This window comes from Lethenteron reissneri, chromosome 5, assembly GCF_015708825.2.
Source record: "Lethenteron reissneri isolate LAM-NWPU_2019-01 chromosome 5, ASM1570882v1, whole genome shotgun sequence".
Taxonomy (NCBI): domain Eukaryota; kingdom Metazoa; phylum Chordata; class Hyperoartia; order Petromyzontiformes; family Petromyzontidae; genus Lethenteron; species Lethenteron reissneri.
This window is the reverse complement of record NC_083783.1, coordinates 6,498,365-6,521,088: the sequence shown is the minus strand read 5'-3', so window position 1 is coordinate 6,521,088 and position 22,724 is coordinate 6,498,365. Positions and strand designations below refer to the sequence as shown.

At 49.4% G+C, this 22,724-nt stretch overlaps 1 protein-coding gene across 6 annotated transcripts in view; it reads right to left on the bottom strand.

Annotated features, from left to right (window-relative positions):
* Positions 1-22,724, bottom strand: part of LOC133351769 (synaptotagmin-like protein 2) — an 81,444-nt gene that overhangs the window by 13,458 nt on the left and 45,262 nt on the right. For 3 of the 6 annotated variants that reach the window (XM_061567286.1, XM_061567295.1, XM_061567314.1), the window contains 6 exons: positions 12,373-12,432; positions 11,491-11,597; positions 7,187-7,270; positions 6,325-6,500; positions 2,878-2,980; positions 514-675 (listed from right to left, as the gene is read on the bottom strand). In XM_061567286.1, coding sequence (XP_061423270.1) covers positions 514-675; positions 2,878-2,980; positions 6,325-6,500; positions 7,187-7,270; positions 11,491-11,597; positions 12,373-12,432 — 692 coding nt within the window. Of the gene's footprint in view, positions 1-513; positions 676-2,877; positions 2,981-6,324; positions 6,501-7,186; positions 7,271-11,490; positions 11,598-12,372; positions 12,433-15,655; positions 19,440-22,724 lie in introns of all 6 variants that reach the window. The other 3 variants (XM_061567269.1, XM_061567278.1, XM_061567305.1) reach the window with 3 other exon arrangements.

Sequence of the window (22,724 nt, the reverse complement as noted above, 5' to 3'; positions counted from 1 at the left end):
GTTTGATTTGTTATTATTGATCGAGCGCCTTTAATGCTGGGGATGTCTTTGAGTGCTTCACATCCAATCTCATCTTAACACGTAAAAAAGGGGCACTCCAAGTGGCAGCTGTCCCTGTGCAGCACAGCGTAATTCAGCACCTGGCCCGCAAAATGGACATTTGTTTGCCAGTAAGGGGGGGGGGGGTCATTTTCCAATTTGGCAACCGTGGGTCTCGTTTTGCGAACATCTGCGACAAGTGGCAAACGCGAGACCGCTCGGCCACATCACCCAGACGAACACGACCGCGACGGTTGCGATGGCACGAAGGGGGCGTTTGTCGACGCCAAGTGCCAGCCACACATTGAGCGTCGACCTCGGGGGAGCCGAAGCCGACAAACGGCACAGGTGGAGAGGCAGAGAGAAGTAAAAAATGTGCGCGTGGATTGGAGGCCCCCGTCGGGCGTAATACAGCGTGTGGAGGAAGCTGCCCTCCCTGTTTGTATTTTGCGTGTGTAGCAGCTTTCAACTGACCCTGGGCTGCAGGTCAAACCAGTTGTAGGCGGTGTTTCCCCAGTCCCAGGTGGACAGCTCCATCTCCACCTCGCCCAGGAAGCTGTTCTTTCCGAACTTGTCATTGTGCCACACGGACAGGTTGAGCACGCGAGACTGCAACTCGCGCGCCGGAATCTTGTACTGCACACGCGCATGCATACGCCCACGCCAACAGCGTTAAAACGCAAGCGCAACAATGGCATGAGCGAATAAATAAGCAGACAATACGACTCCTCCTTTGCATATCCGCCTCTCCGCGTCGACAGATAAAACAAGTGTTTCTTACACAACCAACCAGCTGGCACACGGCTGCTTCAGGGACTGTTGTAGTGGACATTCAGCAGAATCGTTTCAAGAAAAGTAAACTCTGGACCGGCTGCGACACACAGCATCTCATCAGCAGTCAGGGCCTGTTTGCTCGCTTGCATCAATGCTGGTGATCCACCAATTTTACGGGCAAGGACCCTCTCTCCTCCCCTTAAGCTACTGGGTCACAGTTCAACGCAATTTGTGTAGCAATAGACAACGCAACATAATCATCAGCATCGTTGTGGAGAATAAACGTTATAAATAGCAAACAATCATTACCTCTCTCCACGAAAATGAAAGTATTTCTTACACAACCACCGGTACCGCGTTGCCATGACAGCCATGTTACGTCCGTGCGTGTACAACCCCCCCATGTTGATTCACTTCTGGATGAGGGCCGCGCTTTGGATCGCAGGAGTTGTTGCGAGTGAACGGTCGGCCACACTGGTAGGTTTGGCGACCGAGAATACGATGCTGTATCAAAAAATAATCTCCGCTCTGGGCCCATCGATTAACTATGTGGGCATAATATTAAAATGTGCAGCTTTCTGTCAATCTGCTGCTGCACGAAGGCCTCCCCGTGCCGTGACAGTCATAGGTACTGTATGGCCATACTTCACCACGCTGGTCAGTGTGGGTTTGGCGAAGGTAGGCAGCATTCACGAGGCAACATTAAAGTATAGTACAACAATGTGGTTTTGCTGCACTACTAGATTGAGAGATCATAATCGTCGCCGTCAGACGTGGTTATTCCACTGCTGGACGAAGGCCTCCTCCATCTGCTGCCATATCTCACGAACACTGCGATATAATAATCCACACAGCACCCGCGCACGAGCCGATCCAAACGCTCCATCTCTTCGGCGGTGCCCATTCGCTCGGCTGCGTTCTGAGGGTGTGCATGTGCTCGTATCAAAACGAGACGGAGGAATGTAGAAGGATGACAAGCTTTAGTTGCCAACTTGTCTTCCGTTGGCAGTGGGGGGCCAAAGAGGCACGAGTAAAATTGAACTCGAGTTCGCTAATAACGCCATGGCCGTCAAAGGAAACGTAATAGGTGACGTTTCAGGTAATGGCCCTTCTCCATAGCACATGGCAGTCAATTAAGATGTGCCCTTTGTGCCATGAAGAAGGGTATTTTTTGTCCCCTTCTAGGGTAGTGCGAGTGAATAATCCATTCCGGAACCTTCATTGCAGGTATGTGCTATGCAAATGTTGTCACGTGGAGACGACACTTTTCCAGGTAAGCCCCACGTGAGCAGTGTAGCTCTTTTTTTTTAGAAGCGACCAGGCCACAAATGACAACTCAACCAAGTGGCTTATCGTGTAGGAAATTTATAGCAGCAGCCAAAACACTCTAAACCAGTGTTTGTCAAACTAGTTTTCGGCCCGCGGACCACTCAGGCGATGCAAACGTTTCCACGTACAAGCCAGACCCCCCACCGCTGGTAATGAAACACATTTACTGATCTCTCTAAATGCCACTCATTCTAAATGAGTCATATTACTGGAACATAAAAAAAACAAAATGTTAACGCAACTAGAAGGTTTTTTTTGCTTTGGGGAGGGGGGCAGAGGGGGGAGGAGGCATTAGATGTTAGGGTAGTTTAATCATAGTTAGGGTAGTTTAATCACGGTCGTTTACCCAACTGAAAAAAAAACCATCATAAGTCAAATATGAATTTTCGAAACAGAAGGGATAATAAAACGTCGCTATTGTCCGGATCCAGCTGCGTTAGCATCACAGCCCCGCTGACTGCCTGGAGGACCGCCGGGGAACAACACTCTGAGACCCCCCCCCCCCCATCCTGGACATCTGCGAAAAATTACTTTGCAGCTCATCAGATTCCTCCGGTACAAATAAATATTACGACAAATGCACGTCTCGAATCGCCGAGGGGGCACACCGAGAAGAACGCCGCTCCGTACCAGGACAACAAACGGGGCTCTGGGGACACGCGGAGACGGATCAGGCACGGGACGGACGGGCGGGGGACGCAACGCGGCTGGCGCTGCGAACGCCCGCGTCCTCACCTTGAGGATCTCGTTGTAAACGGGGTTGAGGTTGTTTTTGCGCACGTTCGTTTTTTTCTTGCTCTGCCTGGACTTGTCTGGCAGGAGGTACGTCTTCACATACCTGCGCGGGAGGGCGGGGGAAGGAGGCGTCACGCGGCGCTCGCTCCAAACGAACTCCTTTGCCCACGTCGGGCACACGACAGGTACCGGAGAAGTCTCTCAACTTAACTATCATACGCGCCCATCGCCTGAGGGGCTAGTGGTTGGTATGGCACAGGCCCCCCTCCTCCCCCGATAATCAAGACCACTGGGTCCCCATGGTCCCCGTGCCCCCCACTTTCCCTCCAGCCCAAAGAGGGCAACCAAGGTCACCACGGCCACAACACAAAGAGAGGTCACCGCGGCCACAACACAAAGAGGTCACCGCGGCCACAACGCAAAGAGAGGTCACACGTGCACGCCTCTCGTCCGCGCGACGTTGTTAAGGCACGCAGCGTATGCACATTGAGCCAATCGGAGGTGTGTATCAGTGTGCGCTGCGTCAGCAAGGAGTGTGTTGCTCGTCGTGCGTCGGAGAGCATTGTGTTCGTAAGGCATGTGCTTAAAGTTGTGTTCTACGGCAGGTGTTTCTCATTGTGCAGAACCCCACTAAGACATGCATATATAAATGAACTAGCTTTACTACCCGGCTTCGCCCGGGATTCTTGTCTTTGATTAATGCACGGCCTACGCGGAGGGGGTGGGGGGATGCGTGACGTCAGCAGGCACACTGTGTGACGCTGCCGCATGCGGGTGACATCACAGGTGTGACGTCACCGCTCACTTGCCGTGCAATATATTACATCCATTATTGCGCTCCCCCCCCCCAAAAAAAAAATACAAAAGTCTATTTTTATACTTTTTCCATTGTGTACAGTCTGGAAGCTACCCACATGTCAAATTTCAAGTTTGTAGCATGTTGGAAAGTATGCTAAACATTTCGAACAGACACACATATTTACAAATTTTCCTTTTACATATATATAGATTATTTTACAGAAACAGCCTCTGTCAAATACGAAGCTCATTCCTTTCTTCTTCAGCATCTGACACTGCACAGAGTCATGACGAGCACCTACAATCATTTGCCCGTGCTGAGGCTTAGGGAACGATTAATACACACACCGTTCTTTGCGTGTCTGTGTGTTTTACACTGGGGTACATTAAACACTGATGGCAATTAGGCGTGCGTATGTGATGATCTATTAAGGTGGTGTAAACATGCAAATGCATGTAAATATATACTCCACTGGACAAAGAATGGAGAATAAATGCCACAAATTTATGAACCGTGCATGCAATGTATGCTAAACGTATGCAGCGCAAGCTAATAAATGCATATATCAGCTCCCACTTGTGCATATTAGGAATAAATTAATGGTAAGTAAATTATTACCGTTGGAGTCGTTAACAAAGCAGTGTGTGCCAGCCTGGCGTTTAAAGATTAGCGGGACGTGGATCACATTTTGTGAAACATCCACTGGCTGGCACTCTTGCCAACATCAAAACTGAGACCCTGTCTCACATTTCTCTCCATCTGGTGCACTGTCAACGGTTCAGGTCCACGGGTCTTCTGTGCGAACTTGGAATTTACGTTCGTGCACGCACCGGGGCCTCATAATCCCCAGACGCGTTTTACAGCCGTGCAAGACCTTTTGTCAACGCATTGCCGCTCGTCGGCAGCCGACGAGACCAAAGCCAGCTTCAATGAGAACAAAATATAACATCCCGACTGTCACGCGCTTATTACTCCCGTTAAAACGTTCGCTCGCAATCGTGCCAGAAGACAAAAAACTAAATTTCATTAAATCCGTTACACGCTTTTTTTGTGTTTCGTGCCCCCATCTACACGGTGGAGTGGTGGGGGGGGGGGGAGGGCCTTCTTGCCCCGCTTTCTTTCACCTTCTGGTTCATTGCCCACGGTGGCCTTTTTAAGGCCTCCGCCACTTGGCATTTCTGAGACAGGTACAACCCAAGAAAGCCACTTTCTCTCCGAATTGATGTGCTAAGTGGGTGGGGGTGGGGGGTGGGGGGAGTGGTTTCTCGGGCTCATTACAGAAGCTCATTCGCACGCGGGGCACCGTGCCCTTTTGACTCGGGAGAACCCAACGCAACGTTTGCCTTCATAAAATAAGTCTGATATTTCTCCGTCCTCTTTATTGCGAGTTTGCCCATTGCGAGTCTCATGCCCAGCCACGGACGCGGATATAATTAATCGAGTCAATTAAACGCCAACCAGTTTGGCTTAAGCCTATTCCGCACGGCCCTGGTCTCTCTCTCTCTCGCGAATCGTGCAAATTTTCGTGCAACGTTACGGTCGAATCGCTTCTATTTTTTCCTGCCCCCCCCCCCACCACCACACGCTCACTCACCGCAGCACTTGTAATTATTTATCTTCGTACGGCATTAGGGTTATCTGTGTGTCCATTAGCAGGCATCCTCTCGCTTTTTTTTTTTTTCCCGCGAGTGCATTTGCACGCAACGTGTAAATAGTTAACGGAGGAGGACTTGAGCAGAGCGGCGTTTTGTGGAAACATGCTCGCGCATATGCGATGAATAAATGCGCATCGTTGTCGTGCAGATATTACGCGGTGCTATGCATAATTAAAGGACACACCCACACAAAGCTAGTGTTTGCAATATGCGGAGTTGAAATATATAAGGCACAAATCACCTTGTTTACGTGCACATTTGCATATGTTGTGGCATGGAATGCATCATCCGTATGGTATGTAATGTCTCATAGCTGCTCTGCACAGGCACTCAAATGCTATTTTTCTCCGGCTAGCATCGTCATTACCCTGGGGCCAATCGCTGTTAGCGAGAGTGTACTGCGGCATGCATGGAACGTGATGGATTGATGGGACCAGCCCCAAACATGGCCAAACACTTTGGTCTCAAACACTGATATATTAGTCCATAAATCTGCACACTCCAGCTTACCCACCAGATGTCATTTTACACCGTTTGCAAAAAAAAAACTCGTTCATAATGTTGTTTTCCCCCCCCCACTGCCCACCCTCCACGTTATCCTGACCACGCGATTGGCATGGCACCACGAGACGAAGAATCCCTTTGGAACTCTCGCGGAGTGCCCTCGACCCTGCGTCACAGAGCAGAGATCCCTTTGAGCGACCAAGGCCCCTCGCCGGATGCTTCGCAAAAACTCGAGGGTCGTTCACGCCACAGCAGCTCTATCTGCCAAGTCAAAAAAAGTGGCTCGCCGGGATCGTAGCACCGGCACGTTAACCTTCACCGTCCCCCTCCGCCACCCTCGCTCCCCGCGCCATAAACCGCGGCACGGAGCGTGCCGTCACAGCGTGCCCGCAGTGTGAGATCGGCCCCCCCCCCCCCCAACATCCCCAAACCCCCCCACTCACACCGCCCCCACTCGCCAACTCGTGTCGGGCATGCGCGGTTACGTACGGGTCCGAGCGCCCCTTCTTCGCGACAGCGGCCGCCAGGTCCCGGCACTGTGCCACGCAGACATGCAGCTCGCTGCGGCGGTCGTCGTACTTGAGGGCGAAGTTCACCTCCCCCTTAACGTCCACGTTTCCGTAGTCCCCGGCGTCGCTGTACAGGCTCATCATGCTTCCGCTGATCTAGTTGCGTCAACATCATCATCATCGTCAGCATCGTCGTCAACAGCAATAATAATAATAATCACAACGGTGACGGCGGCAGTGATAATAAGTGGTGCGGTTATATCGCGCCCGTTGGTCGATTTTAATTACGGAGTCAATTTGCGATTGAATTGCAGCGCAAAATAATTTATCGGCTCTGGATTTTTCGCAGCGGTTTTTGGCGCTGCACGCATGCCATGCCAGCGGCGGTGCGCGCGTGCGTGCCATTGTATCCGCTTCGCCACAGCTGCCATCGCTCGCTGATAGGAGCAGGCGGTGCAGCCCTGCACGATAACCCCGAAGCAAACAATAAAGGGCCGCTGCTACACAATTGCGCACAAAAGGTTCACGAATCCCAGAGATGCGTACAATTACATTTTTGCTCGTTTTCTGTAAACATCCGTGGGTACTTACACACCGAGCATAATAATCCACGGGTATTAAATACGATGCTTTAAATACGTGCCTTAACCATGCTAACATCGAACACCCGATACGCAAACACTGATTAAACCTCCCGGTAAACAGTAAATATTGTAAAAGGGTGGTGGCAGCGGGAGTGGGTGGCGGTAACAACAACCGCTACAACGCAAATCAACAGTGCCGCCCCTTCCCGGCTTTTCCACAGGGCATTCATTTTAATTTGATATTTCTGCATCACTCACAGAGCTGATATCACTGGGAGCTCTTCTCAGCTTGAAGGAGCCACTGTCTTCCGAATCAATATCTATTCCTTGTTCACCTTCCTCCTGCAACACACGCGCACACACAGGGCATTGTTCAATAGCCCTGATGGGTGAAGTGAGCAAGCAAGCAAGCCATTCCGTTTTTGTTTTTTCCCCGATACGCAGGTATATACTGCGCAGGCTTTACCACCGCGCGGGAGTCGTTAGCTCGCAACGGGACCGTATATAAATATATTGATCGTCCGAAACAATTAACTCGCGAACGTTATTGCGCCTTGCAGAGGGGAGAAAAAGTTGCCTGCAAATTCCTCAAGAGTGAGCGCGCTGCACATGAAGAGAAACACCCCTCTTTATAAATATTTAATTTTGCAGTGCTCCATGAAAGCAGGAATGACAACTCTCTTGGCTCGCCAAAAGAAGAAAAAAAAAACAGGCGCACGCGCGCACACACACACGCGCACACACACACACACACACACGCGCGTGCACATACACCAACGGAGGCAGAAATATTTTTTATCCGGCGCATCAAAGCAAAGGGGTTTATATCACAACGCAACCAAATATTTGCCGCTGCGGATAAAAGTGTTAAACTGCAGGGCATTTTCCTCGTGTAAATATTTTCAAAGCAACTCGAATGCCTCCATTTTAATTGTGAGAAAAAACACGAATTCCTCCTCCTTCCACGCCACCGGTTTGCTGCTGCTGCTGCGACAGCACTCTGCGCGCACTTCTCAGACGTGCCCGTGCGTCCAATGGTTGCATTTGCCTTTTTTCCACCGTTAAGTTCGTTGTCCTCCCCCCCACCTCCCCTCCGATTAGTAAGGTTGGCTACGTACGGTGCGATAAAAGGTCAACGTACGTACCGGGCGGTCCAGATGTCGTGACCCCCCCCCCCCCCCCCTGAATGAATTGACCCCTAACACGTTTCACCTCTGCATACTAATTTCTGTTTGGAACAAACCTATGTTGCGTTGGGAATAATTACGTCAACTTTCGGCGTCGCAAACCGGCCGGCCGCTCTCCCTCCCGAGCGCGGGGAGAAGGGGGTGGTGGGGGTGGGAGTACACGGAGGCTCGGACACTGGGAAGGTTCGTCACGCTCAAGAGGCTCGCTCCACGAAGGCCTTGCGTGTTCGCGGCACACTCGGGCTGCCCGAGGTGTCCAGAAATTACCGGGGTTGCAATTGCTGAAAATTGATTTTACTGGGGTTCACTTGCCCTGCCTTGGTATAAAACTGAATTAGTTATTTGTAATTGTGTCAATCCACTGCTGGATGAGGGCCTCTCGCCCATGCCGTGTGGGTCGCGAGGGTGATCTAACCGCACTTCACTACGCTGGAGGGTGCTAGCAAAGGTAGGGAACAGAATTGTAGTAGAGTAAGGGATAACGAGGGATATTGCTGCACCAATATCTGCTACCCATAGCGTAGCACCGCGGCAGCCCATAACGACCTGTTTTACGAATGATGGTCACCCATCCGAGCACTATCCGGGCACAAACCCACTTAGCTTCTAAGATGCGATGATGAGATCGAGCGCAGTCTGGGCGATCGGACCGCAGGCATTCGCTTACCACGTGCGTGGAATTAGCATAAAAAGTGGGACTAAATTGACGCTCAACGGCACGATTTTACCATGCGTAATCACGAGCGTACAACCCCATTTTAAAATCGATTAATCGTTTTCTTACCGAATATGTTCCAGGTCGCTGGTGGACTGCAGCACGTGGCACGCAGCTAAGAGCCCCAGCCACAGGGAGAGGTCTAATGGACGTGGTGGGCTGGTGCGCGTACATTTTTTTTCCGGGTTGTCTACCCAGACTGACCCCTGGTTGAAATGAATCCCTGACCAAATGTAATGTCCCACAGCCACCCCCCCCAACAACACAGTGCTCGAGTAAAACATCTTTACACGGGGTAGCTCCATTAAGTCGCGCGCACACACACAGACGCACGTTGATTACGAGAGAGACCTCCTTGTTGTATATGAAAAGCCGTAACAAGAGGGAGAGGGTTCACATTAGGCTTCACGCAGTCTATTTGGAGAGAGAGAGTGAGACATCGGATTTGTTGTTCTTGCTGCTTTTGGAACACACTGCCCCCCCCCCCCCTCGTTATCATGGCTGGCTAATTTGACTGCGGCAGCGGTGGTATTCTGACTCGCTCCTCTGTGAAGTCTCGTGGGATCGCTAACAAGGTCCGCGAGCAAGCACGAGGCCCTGCCCTTTTGATGCCACTGCGGCGCGCTGCGGAGAGAAGGATGTTGCGAGCAGGGGGCGACTGCAGTTTGCGAAGACGAGAGAGGCGAGTCCACCTCGATTACTTGAAGGCAAGACGCAAACAATTGTTACGCCAAATTTCGATTTAAAGCTTTCGTGACTGCAGGGATTCATCTTCTTGGTTCTTTCGGTAAAGTCACGTAGAATGGAAATAATGAAATAATAAAAATAAAACATAATAAAATAATTCTCACGACGTTTCGGCCACAACGCAAGCAGCCGTCCTCAGGTGGAGAGCAGGTCTGTCGAGTAGACAGAGTCTGACTCTGACTTTGTCTACTCGACAGACCTGCTCTCCACCTGAGGACGGCTGCTTGTGTTGTGGCCGAAACGTCGTGAGAATTATTTTATTATTTTTATTGTTATTATTTCATTATTTCCATTCTACGTGACTTTACCGAAAGAACCAAGAAGATGAATTGTTACGCCACTTACGTGACGAAAGGACAAGGGATTTCCCCTCCTCAAATGAGCATTGAGGTGTGGGTGCGCATCTCTCATTTACAGCCCTGCACAGGCAGTGATGGAAACTCCACGTTCCTATGGCATGGGTGAGTCGATGCACAGGACAACCACCGCTGACCCCCCCCACCCACCCCAAAGTGGTGCTCATCTTTATCACCCCCGAAGGGATGATGGGCAGAGTCAACCCCCCCCCCCAATCAGTGATTTAACTTGTCCCCCACACTAGCTTTACAGCCGAGATGGTCGTGTAAGCAGATAAGTACACGACACAATATGTATATATATATATATGTTTGTCCCTATGTGAAGTTACTCATTAAGTAGATATGCTATTAATTGTATAACGGGTCAATTAGAAATATTGACGGATTTTTTTTTCCCCCGCCACCAAGAGGTAGGATCAACATATTAGTCGAATGGCAAACATTTTTTACGCAAATATGTAAAGGTCAGTCAGCCAAAACGCTGACATCTTTCTTACATCTCTATGGCAGTCCTTGACGGTAAAAATAAAAAAAACGTTATTCATTCTAATGTACCTATTCATTGCATAATTTTACTGAAGCAGCAGCTGTACAACATTTATTGTGACACGTCGTTTTTGCAGTTAAATGGTAAAGGTGCAGCACCGCAACTTTTTTCTCATGCCACCGCTGGCAGAAAGGGCCTCCACTCTTTACGGCCGGCCGTCGAACAAAGACGGTCACCGCATCGCGCGCTCTCCGATGCGCTTCCGCGGCCGTCTGGAACGTTCTGCCTTCCGATATTAGGCAGCCGCTGGAGCGGTGCACTGTGAAATTATCGAGATTGAGACCTCATTTCTTCATAGAACTGCTTTTTGCGTTTAGTCTGTCGTCCTTCCCCGGCACTTCCGATGAGCACGGTCGGCCACGTGCGGTGCGCAAGGAAATTCAACGTATGTGTTGTGTGGTAAGAAGGACGCTGAAGCCAGTCGTGTAGGGGCTGACGCCAACTCTTTATTTAAGGGCTTGCGCCTAACTCGGGGGAAGGAGTTAACACACAGTTATTAACTAATCTCCCCAGGGGAAGGGGTACTGGGAGTTCCCTACACCCCACCAGGCTATCAGGCTCTTACCACAGCACTGACCGAGGGTTCAGCCAACTCGGCCAGCCGGGTAAAGCAGCCCCTTCAGCCTGGCTCTCAACCCTCTATCCCGGAGCCCCCTACTCCCCTAACACTCATTCTTCTGGCTCACGGCGAAGACCCCGTCTACGTCACGGGTCTCCCCTCAAATACCCCGGGGGGCATGACGTCACTTTTCCTTGACGGCATTCCCCCCCGAAGCGAGTGTGACCTGACGTCAGCACTCCACTCCTCAACATCTGCATACACATGGCGGAGGGAGCCCCCTCTCTGCAGGGTAGTCTGACTGCTCTTTCAGGAGTGCTTTACGCATGGGAGAGAACCGGAGCACCCGGAGAAAATCCCATACATGCAGAGGAAGGTGGTAGGGTGGGAGGGAGGAGGATGGGAGGGGGGGTACAGCCGATCGTCGATGCTTGCCAGCCTCGCTTACCCCGGACACGGTGAGAACCGGCACCGATCTGCTCATCTGCTTTTTCCTCTCCGCGTCCGTGAGCTCCCCCGCCCTCGCGGACCTCACGGCCGCTGGGAGCGTAGCTGCTGCAAACGACAAAGGGGTGCAGCAATCGGCGGAAGAAACAAAAAACTGGATCCGCAAACACAACCGTTGCGCAATGATGTTACGTACAAGGTCGCCTGTCTACATGCGGGCAGCCCTGCAAAATGCCGACTCGTGCCACTGCTGGTGAAAGGGCTTCCTCCCCCACCCCCGCCTCAAGGTTGCTCTGGAGAGCTGCTGTTCAGCTTACATGGCTTACTATTTACTCGTGAGAGGTGTTTGGGTCAGATCGCGTAAATATAAACGCGTCGTTTGTCACGTGAACAAAACATGCCAATGAGAAAAAAATAACAACGTAATTACTAAAAGAGAGACGGAAACCGTAAGAAAGTGTTAATCTATGACGAGCATCATAACGAATCGTCGGAAACAGAATTAACGTACATCAGGGTACATCTGTACTGGGAAAATCGAAACCAGCGGTCTCTAGATTGCAAGTCGAGTGTCCTAACCATTTACACAAAGGGCAGCATCTTCTGTACCATCAAATACCACACAACCCTCGTATGCAAAAGTTCCACAACAAATGTGACCAAAACAGCTTACAGTACTTTGAAAACAATCATCAGTTTTGCTCTTCCGCTCTCACGTGCGCAGAGAAAAGTCTACGCGCATTACAATTCCTGCTGCAAAAAACAAAAAGCCTTTCCAAGTGTTCCCCAGCTTCACACAACCAAAGCTGGTATTAGTTGTCGGAGCGAAGAGTCGCGTGCGTAACGGGGGAGAGCTTAGGCGACTGGCAATTGGCTGTAGTACCTGCGGTGGCATCCTCCAGCCATCTCTCGACTTGCGGCGACACAGCGCTTCTTGCCACTACTAAGAAAACAAAAAAACACGCACGCATTTCCCCCCCCCCTTTGTGAAGCGACCGCAAAGTGTTCTGAACAAGCGCAGGAGTTGGATATTTCTCTCTCATCCTTGTTGCGAGGCATCATTTAAAACACGCGGCCTTCACCACCGAAGACGGCCCATGTCCAGCCCAGGCCCCCACCTGCATGCACAGCCTAAAACCACCAGCACACCCAGCTTCAGTGCTACCGCATTCAACCAGGACCAGTTATCAAAAGTTTTGTTCGTTTTAAAATCGAATTTCCATACGACTACAAATACATGTCGTTGCGGTTGCCCTACGTAGCTCTCTTGATATATATATATTGTTTTGGGGTCGGGGGTGGGTACTGCAGTGTTGTTTTCGGTGCAAAGTCTGACGATTCAGTCCCTGAAGAAGCTCCCGGCATGCGGTGCAAAACGTCAGACATCGTGCCGAACAACACGCGGTACGACCCGAAGACCCATCGGAGAGAGTTGGTTAATTTTATTTATTATCGACAATTTTTGGTTTGTACTTTAGTACAGTTATTGAAATTGGTTAAATGGCACAAGGAAGTTAATCAGAATTTTAATACACCACTGGGAGAAAAAGTTTAAATGCCTCTTTAAGATATGTTTTTGTCACCAATTTCAATTAAACTGTAAACAAATCAGTTAAATTATCAATTTATAATTGTTTTCTTCCTCATCGCCTTGTGAAATTGGGCCCACGTTTCCAAAACCAAATACACTGGGGGCAGAGATCCTTGCCAAGGCAAATGTGGATTTTCAGCCACTTTGTCAAGATAAGAATCAAGAGGCCCAAAGTGTCTCCGTCCGTCAAATTAAAAGGTAGAGTCGTCCTTTGTGCTCTCGTTAAGGGACTGAAGCAGGGACCACCCCAGTTGTTTTCAATATACACAGACCAATCTTATAATAAAGTCCCCTGATCACCAGCAAAACCACCCTCTTAATTTCAGACCACCTATCACATGCACGCATTATTATCTTAACACCGCAGAGGTCTTCCTTCTCGTTTGCGGCGCACACGTTTTTTTTTGTCGGAACAACAAAAGTGACGGGCGGGGGGGGGGGGGGCGAAGGTGGCACTCGTGTGAGCGTGTTTAGTGCGACGAGAGCTGGGGGGGGGGGGGGAAATGATTTATAGTTGTCAATAAGGTACGGTTTAAAAAAGAAATAGATTTCTTCAATGCAATGTTTAACAAGGGTGTTTCTGGGTGATCAATTCCAGGCCTCAATAGGGCAGTACACAATGAACACATCCATTCAGTACGTGACTTCCATTGGTCCTAGGGAAATAAGAAAAGTCAGTCATGTGCATGTTACACATTCGGTAATTCCAAAATGAACGTTTCCGAGGCTAACAATAATATCCCGTTGGTGTTTCGGCCAATTTGGCCAAGCCATCTCATCGGCTTTCACATGCGATTAAATACAACTTCTCCCCCCTCCCCTTTGTTTTTGGCAAACCATCGACGAAATAAGAAGCAAAGCATTGGTTTGCATCGAGAAGCCCTGCACCGTCAATGTGTTTTGTCAAGCGTTGCGATTAAAATAGAATGTTGCCTTCACTGCCCCATTGCGTTTGTTTTGGCTTGCTTGCAGACTTGTCAAGACTATTGATAGTGCATTCTGCCTGAGCAAGTAAGTCACCTTACAATAAACCCTTTCTGAACTGTCAAACGGTAAACGGTTATTCCTTAATAGAGGTGTTCTGGGTTAGATCGCGTAAATATAAATGTGTGTCGTTAAACGCGCCACCACCTGACACAGCCAATTAGTAAGATGTGTCACGTAAACAGAACATGCCAATTCGTTACTAGTTCAGAATACTGGTGCGTGGGAGAGTAAACCCACAATATTTATCATTCAATATTCTTAGGTTTTTTTCGGTAAAGTCACGTAGGTAAAAAATAAAAATTTAGAATTTAAAATCTAGAATTTATCATTCGAGTTTAGGCACTCCTTGACATGCACGATAGATGCGTTCCTGGAAAAGTGTGTATGTCAAAAAGCTATTTTCCCATAAGAATAATGTAAAGGAGGAGGTTAGGGGATTTCACTCACACTTACAGACACAATCGCCTATATTATCCGAGCCTATATCTCCCTCTCGGTCCTTCGTTCTTCACCACCTGTGTTCTCTTGCTACAGTGCCCTCTCATTAATCATCCCTTTACCACCTGTGCCCCTTCCTCTACGAATGTTAGACATCCGGCCACCTGTGTTCTTAATTATCCCTTCACAACCGGTTCTCTTTCTAATTTCTCTCAGCACCCCCTGTGCGCTTTATATTTTACAAATCTTTAGCAGCTCCGTGTAACGTTTCTTCTTCATTTAGTTCCCTGCACTTTGTAACTACGCCGGAGTTGCGTTGTGGAGACCAAGGGCAAGGCCTCCGGTGTATACGTCGCAAGGTGTATCACACCAGTTATCGTACCGCAATGGCTACTGACAACGCCATTGGGCCACGGTTTGAGGCTAGGGGTGGCGTCCATCGCGTATGTCATACAAAGCGCCGCGGTATTCCAAAATTGCGCGTAAACCGAGGTTTGCCTATACGACGTTTCGCCGGCAATTTCAAGCAGCCTCATCAGGCGACATCCAGAGTTGTGGAGAAATCCTGTTTCAATCTTAAGTGTAGAGTTACATATTACATCGTCACTTATGAGCTAATCAGGTGCGAATACCAGGGGGGGGGGGGCGGGGGGGGGCGGGGGTTAATGTATGCATATAAATGAAAATGGATATCTATTATTGGTTGGGTTATTCATAGTTAATCAACATACAGCTATGCCTTGTGAATGGTTGAGACCTGTCAACAATATTAATTGTCATTTTGTTATTATCCCTCAAATATGGCAAGAAATAAAGAAACTCAAGCTGGTGCCTCAAGCCGTTGTGGTGGTCACAAATACGATTCGATGTGACGACTCAAGGGGGGAGGGCGAGAGGGAGGAAACAGATAATGAGTGAGAAGCAATTTGGCATCGAAAATTTTCACTCAAAATATTCAATATAAATGCAATTGGTGCTGAAAGAGAAAAAAAAAACACGAATCAGTTCATGATTTCATCTAAAAGCAATGAGTTGGCAAGCATTTTTACACTTCGGCTCGTTATGATTAATCAGGATCTCTAGCTACAGCAATGGTTCAAAGTACCGCAGCATGAGTTTGAAATAAGTAAAGTACTCTGACATTACCAACCTTCTTTTACATCCAGACTTGGGTTCCTTCCTGCTAATTTGCCTTGTCTTGGAGGCAAAGAGGGCACTTCATCATCATCCTCCCCCTGTGGATCTTCATAAATGTTCTCTTTACTTTGCTTGCTCATGAGTTCCATGTGGGGTCGTTTCTTTGAAGACGCTTTTTCCGCAGGATTTATTTCTGCGTAGATTGCTGGAGTCGACTGGGAAAGCTCGGCATTGGCGGAACCCGCTTCTTCCTTACGGCTCATTTGTCCAACCTCAGGATCGTCCGACCACGTGGCCTCCTGATCAGTGGTCTCTGGCAGGCTCTTTTGACGGCCTTGTGGCCGATTCGGAGCTACCGTAACGTCCGCAGAAGATGGTTCCTTCGGTCGCCGCTTTTCCGGGACCGGGGAGGGCGGTTCTTTGTCCTCTTCGCTCAACGCGTGAGGATCGGCTGCCTTGTGACCGTGCTTCACCTGCTCCTTGGCACGTTGAGGAAGCGACTCCTCATCTGAACTTTTTGGTGGTATGGCTGCCTTCTCCTTTCTTTTCTCCACGGGTCTGCGTGGAGGCTGAGGCGGTGCTTCGCGGACATCTTTGGACTGGATTTTGGAAGGTTTCTCGAATGAATCGTCATCAGAATTTATGCGTGTCAACTCATGTGGCCTGCCCTTTAATAACTGGATGTTATGCTTTTCTGAATCGTCCTCTGGATCTTGTCTGGTCTTGTCTGGTAACCTTCGACCCTTCGGTAAGTCTTTCATTTTCAAAAATAGATCAGATGCCTCGACCGGAGGAGAATGCGACTGCTCCAATTCGACCTCTTGTTCAGCTTCTGCAAATGGATCTCTCTTATTCAAGTCCTGCGGTCTGTCAGGATGTTTCTTATTGTAGGTATTATCACTGTCTTTTAGAACATCTTTAACTTGCGTTGGAGGGCTGGCTGATCCTGTGGGCTGTTCTTCTTCGGGCTCCTGCTCACTGCTGTCGAAATCAAGAATATCCTCGTCTTTTCGCTGTGGGACTCGTTTCTTATCGACCACCGGTTTCGCTGGAGTCTTCTCTTTTCGGGGTTCGACAACAGGCGGGTCATTTTTAACGAGCTCCTGAACCTTCATCTTAAACTCCCGTCGCGCCTCAACTTCCAGCGGGATCTTAAAACTCTCAAAAGGCTTCTCCGGAACGGGTTTATCTGTCGTCTTGGCTTTCTTGGGGATGTCCTGAGGTTCAGTTTGCGTTGGAGGGCTGGCTGCTGCTGTGGGCTTTTCTTCTTCAGGCTCCTGCTCACTGCTGTCAAAATCAAGAACATCCTCGTCTTTTCGCTGTGGGACTCGTTTCTTTTCTACCACTGGTTTCGCTGGAGTCTTCTCTTTTCGGGGTTCGACAACAGGCGGGTCATTTTTAACGAGCTCCTGAACCTTCATTTTAAACTCCCGTCGCGCCTCCACTTCCAGCGGGATCTTCAGACTCTCAAAAGGCTTCTCCTTAACGGGTTTTTCTGTCATATTGGCTTTTTTGGGGACGTTCTCAGGTTCAGTTTGCGTTGGAGGGCTGGCTGCTACTGTGGGCTGTTCTTTTTCTGGCTCCTGCTCACTGCTGTCGAAATCAAGAAGATCCTCATCTTTTCGCTGTGGGACTCTTTTCTTTTCTACCACCGGTTTCGCTGGAGTCTTTTCTTTTCGAGGTTTGACAACGGGTGGGTCATTTTTAACGAGCTCCTGAACCTTCATCTTAAACTCCCGTCGCGCCTCCACTTCCAGCGGGATCTTCAAACTCTCAAAAGGCTTCTCCTTAACGGGTTTATCTGTCATCTTGGCTTTTTTGGGGACGTTCTCAGGTTCAGTTTGCGTTGGAGGGCTGGCTGCTACTGTGGGCTGTTCTTTTTCTGGCTCCTGCTCACTGCTGTCGAAATCAAGAAGATCCTCATCTTTTCGCTGTGGGACTCTTTTCTTTTCTACCACCGGTTTCGCTGGAGTCTTTTCTTTTCGAGGTTCGACAACGGGTGGGTCATTTTTAACGAGCTCCTGAACCTTCATCTTAAACTCCCGTCGCGCCTCCACTTCCAGTGGGATCTTCAAACTCTCAAAAGGCTTCTCCTTAACGGGTTTATCTGTCGTCTTGGCTTTCTTGGGGACGTCCTCAGGTTCAGTTTGCGTTGGAGGGCTGGCAGCTACTGTGGGCTGTTCTTTTTCGGGCTCCTGCTCACTGCTGTCGAAATCAAGAAGATCCTCATCTTTTCGCTGTGGGACTCTTTTCTTTTCTACCACCGCTTTCGCTGGAGTCTTTTCTTTTCGAGGTTCGACAACGGGTGGGTCATTTTTAACGAGCTCCTGAACCTTCATCTTAAACTCCCGTCGCGCCTCCACTTCCAGCGGGATCTTCAAACTCTCAAAAGGCTTCTCCTTAACGGGTTTTTCTGTCATCTTGGCTTTTTTTGGGACGTCCTCCGGTTCAGTTTGCGTTGGAGGGCTGACTGCTACTGTGGGCTGTTCTTCTTCAGGCTCCTGCTCACTGCTGTCAAAATCAAGAAGATCCTCATCTTTTCGCTGTGGGACTCTTTTCTTATCTACCACAGCTTTCGCTGGAGTCTTCTCTTTTCGGGGTTCGACAACGGGCGGGTCATTTTTAATGAGTTCCTGTACCTTCATCTTAAACTCCCGTCGCGCCTCCACTTCCAGCGGGATCTTCAAACTCTCAAAAGGCTTCTCTGAAATGGGTTTATCTGTCGTCTTGGTTTTATTGGGGACGTCCTGAGGTTCAGTTTGCGTTGGAGGGCTGGCTGCTGCTGTGGGCTGTTCTTCTTCAGGCTCCTGCTCACTGCTGTCGAAATCAAGAAGATCCTCATCTTTTCGGTGTGGGACTCTTTTCTTTTCTACCACCGCTTTCGCTGGAGTCTTCTCTTTTCGAGGTTCGACAACAGGCGGGTCATTTTTAACGAGTTCCTGAACCTTCATCTTAAACTCCCGTCGCGCCTCCACTTCCAGCGGGATCTTCAAACTCTCAAAAGGCTTCTCCGGAACGAGTTTATTGCTTTCAACAAGTTTCTTTCCACGTGCTTCAAAGCTCTGCAGCTCCTCGGGGCTTTCATTTTTCCATGGGTCTTTTTCGATCAGCCTGCTGGGCTTCTCCAATTTTTTCACCGGAGTAGGTTCCTCCGCAATTGGTGCCCCAGTTGTTTCGCCCTGCACTGGCCTTCGATTCGACGGCGAGCTGGAACTCGTCTCCACGCGCTGATGCACCCTGGTCTTAAAACTAAGCGGGCCCACTCTTCTTGGCTTCAAGTCTTTCTCCAAGTTGTCCTTTGCCACTGGCTTTTCTGCTCTCTCAGGTTTCCCTTTGGGAGATTCAAGTTCTGAAGAAGTTTGTGAACGCGGTTTGATCGAGGAAACATCGGGCAGCTGCACGCTCGTGTTGAAATCGAAAAGGTTTTCATCATTTGCTGGTAAACTCTTTTTCTCAAAACTCTCACCCTTGGCCGGTTTCGTTTGCTTCACCGTCTTCTTGATGGCCGAGCCAGGTTCTGAAGCTTTGCGAGATCTCTCTTGCTCTGCGGGAATGTCATCGGCTGGGTCACATTCAAAAAGGTCCTGAATCCGTTCCTTGACATCCGGCTTTGCCTCCGTGCCGAATGGCAATCTCACTCGCTCAGAAGGCTCCTTTGCCATGGGTTTTTTTTCTGTCTTTGCCCTGTTCGCAGTGGTGGTTTGTGAAGATTCCACGGTTTTCTGTGGCTTCAGTTGAACACCTGGATCTTGTTCCTCCAGGCTCTTGAGCCCGTTCCTCAAGCCTTTGCCGTTCATCTGTGTTGGGCGACAAAACAACATTTTTCAAACTCAACTCTGCGCCGACTTTGGCAGGCAACTCTGTTTTTGTTCTAGGGCCCGATTTGACACGAGTTTTATCAGGTGACACACTTGTCTCTTGCTCAGCTGGCACAGCTTTCTCAACCAATTGCTTTTCGGCCTCCTTCTGCGACTTGCTCGGCTCTCGTGAAAGTTCTCCCTGTCGTCCAGACTCACTCTCTGGTCTGTCCGAAGAGGAATTCTGCTGTTTGCCTTGCTCGGCCCGCTGGTCCTTTGATTCCAGAGCACTGGCCGGTGGCTGCTTGTGCATTTTTTGTGGTGAAACATTGCCCACTTCGACGGTGCCGTTGGTGGATTTAGTTGCCGATTTAATGGACGCCGGGGAATCCACGCTTTGTGGACTTGGAGCACCAGTTGGCGATTTCGGTTTTCTATCCTCCTCGTCATACAAATCACCCTTTACCTTCTTCCTCTCTTTTGTGTCCTTCGTCCAGAAATCGTGGAGGTCTTTGAATTTGGTGGAACGGCCATGCAGCTCCTGTGAGCCATCTTTCATTCGCTGCCTTCCAGAAAATATTTTAAAACTCCCATCGGGTCCGTCGCCCGCGGATGACGCTTCGCTCTCGCTTGACGTCTGACGCTGCAGCGATGCTCTGCCAGGCCGGCCACTCTCTTTGCCAGGCTCTACGCCTTCCTTCTCACCAGCTGACATGTGCTTTGCTGGTGTGCTTAAGTCAACAGACTCACTACTACACTTGGGCTTCGGCTGCTTTGATTGCTCAACCTGGTACGCGGCTTCATCGATATTCATCCTAGATTTTTCAGGGGAGATCTTTTCACGCGAAAAAAGTTTAGCGTCGTTTTTTTCCACACTGGCAGTTGCACCACTTTCTTCAGCCCCATCATTGATTGCCGCGTCAGAATCGGACGCATTTAAATGATCTTTCACATACCCTGCTGCTGTTGCGGTTGTAATATTGCTCTTATCGCTGCGATTTGCCTTTTCCCAATGTTCCTTCATATCCTTTACACTGAGTCGCTGCTTGTCCGGGAAAATGGTCTCCCCATGTAATTTTGCACTAGATGCAGCCTTGCTTGATGAGATTACAAATTTATTTTTATTGGTAGCATCCGCTGGCTCACCGTCAGTACTTTCGTCGGGCTGTGTGAATGTGTCAACATCCATGAACATAGAATTGTCAGAGGCGTTTTTTCTGGATTTTTCCAATTTCGTCTTCTCGGCATTAGAATCTCCATGTTTGTTCTTGAGCCCCATTTTCACATCATCAGATGGGCCTGTGTGTTTGATGTCCTTTATGCTATGATCACTATCCCCAGGTTGTGCATCAGTCTCAGCATGGTTAGGTTTAATTTTACCAACATCAGTTTTCCCAACCTTTGTCTTTTTCGCAGTCAGAACACCATCATCCTTGTTCTTAGCTTCCAACTTCACACCGTCAGGTGAAGGCTTTTGTTTAACATCTGCTAACAATTCTGCCGGTTTGTTACCATCACTATCCCTGTTCTGTGCATGAAGGCCTGTGAATTTAAGTTCAAAAGGGTCAGTTTTCCCAGCCTTCGCTGTTTTCACAGTCACATCACCATCACCCCTGCTCTTAGTGTCCATCTTAGTGCTGCTAGGCGAAGCCTTTGATTTCACATCCACCAACAACTCCGCAGGCTTATTATGATCGCTATCCCTGTTCTGTATATTCAAGTCTGTAGATTTAAGTTCGGGGTCGGTTTTCCCAGACTTTGATTTTTTCACAGTCAGATCACCATCACCCTGGTTCTTGCCATCTACCTTTGAGCTGTCAGGCGAAGGCTTTTGTTTCACATCAACCAACAACTCTGCCGACTTCTTACCATCACTATCCCCACCTTGTGGACCAGTGTCAATATCATTTGGTTTAACTTCACCACGATCAGTTTTCCCAGCCTTCGCTGTTTTCACAGTCAGATCATCATCGCCCTTGCTATTAGTGTCCATCTTAGTGCTGCTAGGCGAAGCCTTTGATTTCACATCCACCAACAACTCCGCAGTCTTATTATGATCGCTATCCATGCTCCGTATATTCAAGTCTGTAGATTTAAGTTCAGGGTCGGTTTTCCCAGACTTTGCTTTTTTCACAGTCAGATCATCATCGCCCTTGCTCTTAGTGTCCATCTTAGTGCTGCTAGGCGAAGCCTTTGATTTCACATCCACCAACAACTCCGCAGGCTTATTATGATCGCTATCCATGCTCCGTATATTCAAGTCTGTAGATTTAAGTTCAGGGTCGGTTTTCCCAGACTTTGCTTTTTTCACAGTCAGATCACCATCGCCCCTGCTCTTAGTGTCCATCTTCGTGCTGCTAGGCAAAGCCTTTGATTTCACATCCACCAACAACTCCGCAGGCTTATTATGATCGCTATCCCTGCTCTGTATATTCAAGTCTGTAGATTTAAGTTCAGGGTCGGTTTTCCCAGACTTTGCTGTTTTCACAGTCAGATCATCATCGCCCTTGCTCTTAGCGTCAATCTTAGTGCTGCCAGGCAAAGGCTTTGGTTTCACATCCACCAACATCTCCACAGGCTTATTACGATGGCTATCCCTGCTGTGTGTCTTAAGGTCCACAGATGTTGGTTCAGGGTCGGTTTCCCCAGCCTTTGCCTTTACCATCGTCAGCTCACCATCACCCCAGACCTTAGGATGTACCTTCTCTGCATCAGGTGCAAGCTTTCGTTTCACATCCGCTGAACGTCTGGACGACTTGTTGGCGAAAACATCCTCGTCCTCATCTGCGGCAGCGTCAACATCTGAGCGGGTAAAATCGTCCACGTCCCTTTTTCCCGGCTTCTGCTTCTCCAGGCTCAGGCCGTCACCAACATCACGGCCCTTCGGTCCCATCCTGGTGGCGGCGGCGGCAGAGGTGGTGGCGGCGGCAGCGGCACCGGGCGGAAGCGTCTGCTGCACACCGGCTACCGCTGCCACTTTCAGCTGCTCCTCCTCCTCCTCGGCATTTGAGTCTTGCGTCTTCAATTCGACCTGCCGAGGCGGCTTCTTTGGGGCCTCCTGTGGAAGCTCTTCCTTCACCATCACCGGGCCTGGCACAAACATCTGGTACCGTTGGACGTCCTCGCTCTGCAGCAGCCAGTCCATGACCCTCGAGTTGCTCTCATCCGTTGGGGACGACACGCTGTGCTTGCTACTTTTACGAGATCCCGATTTGGTGGAATCTTTATGCGAGTCTGCTTTAGGGGGAAAGGCCGAGTCAGATGCTTTTTCAGCAGTAGCATCAA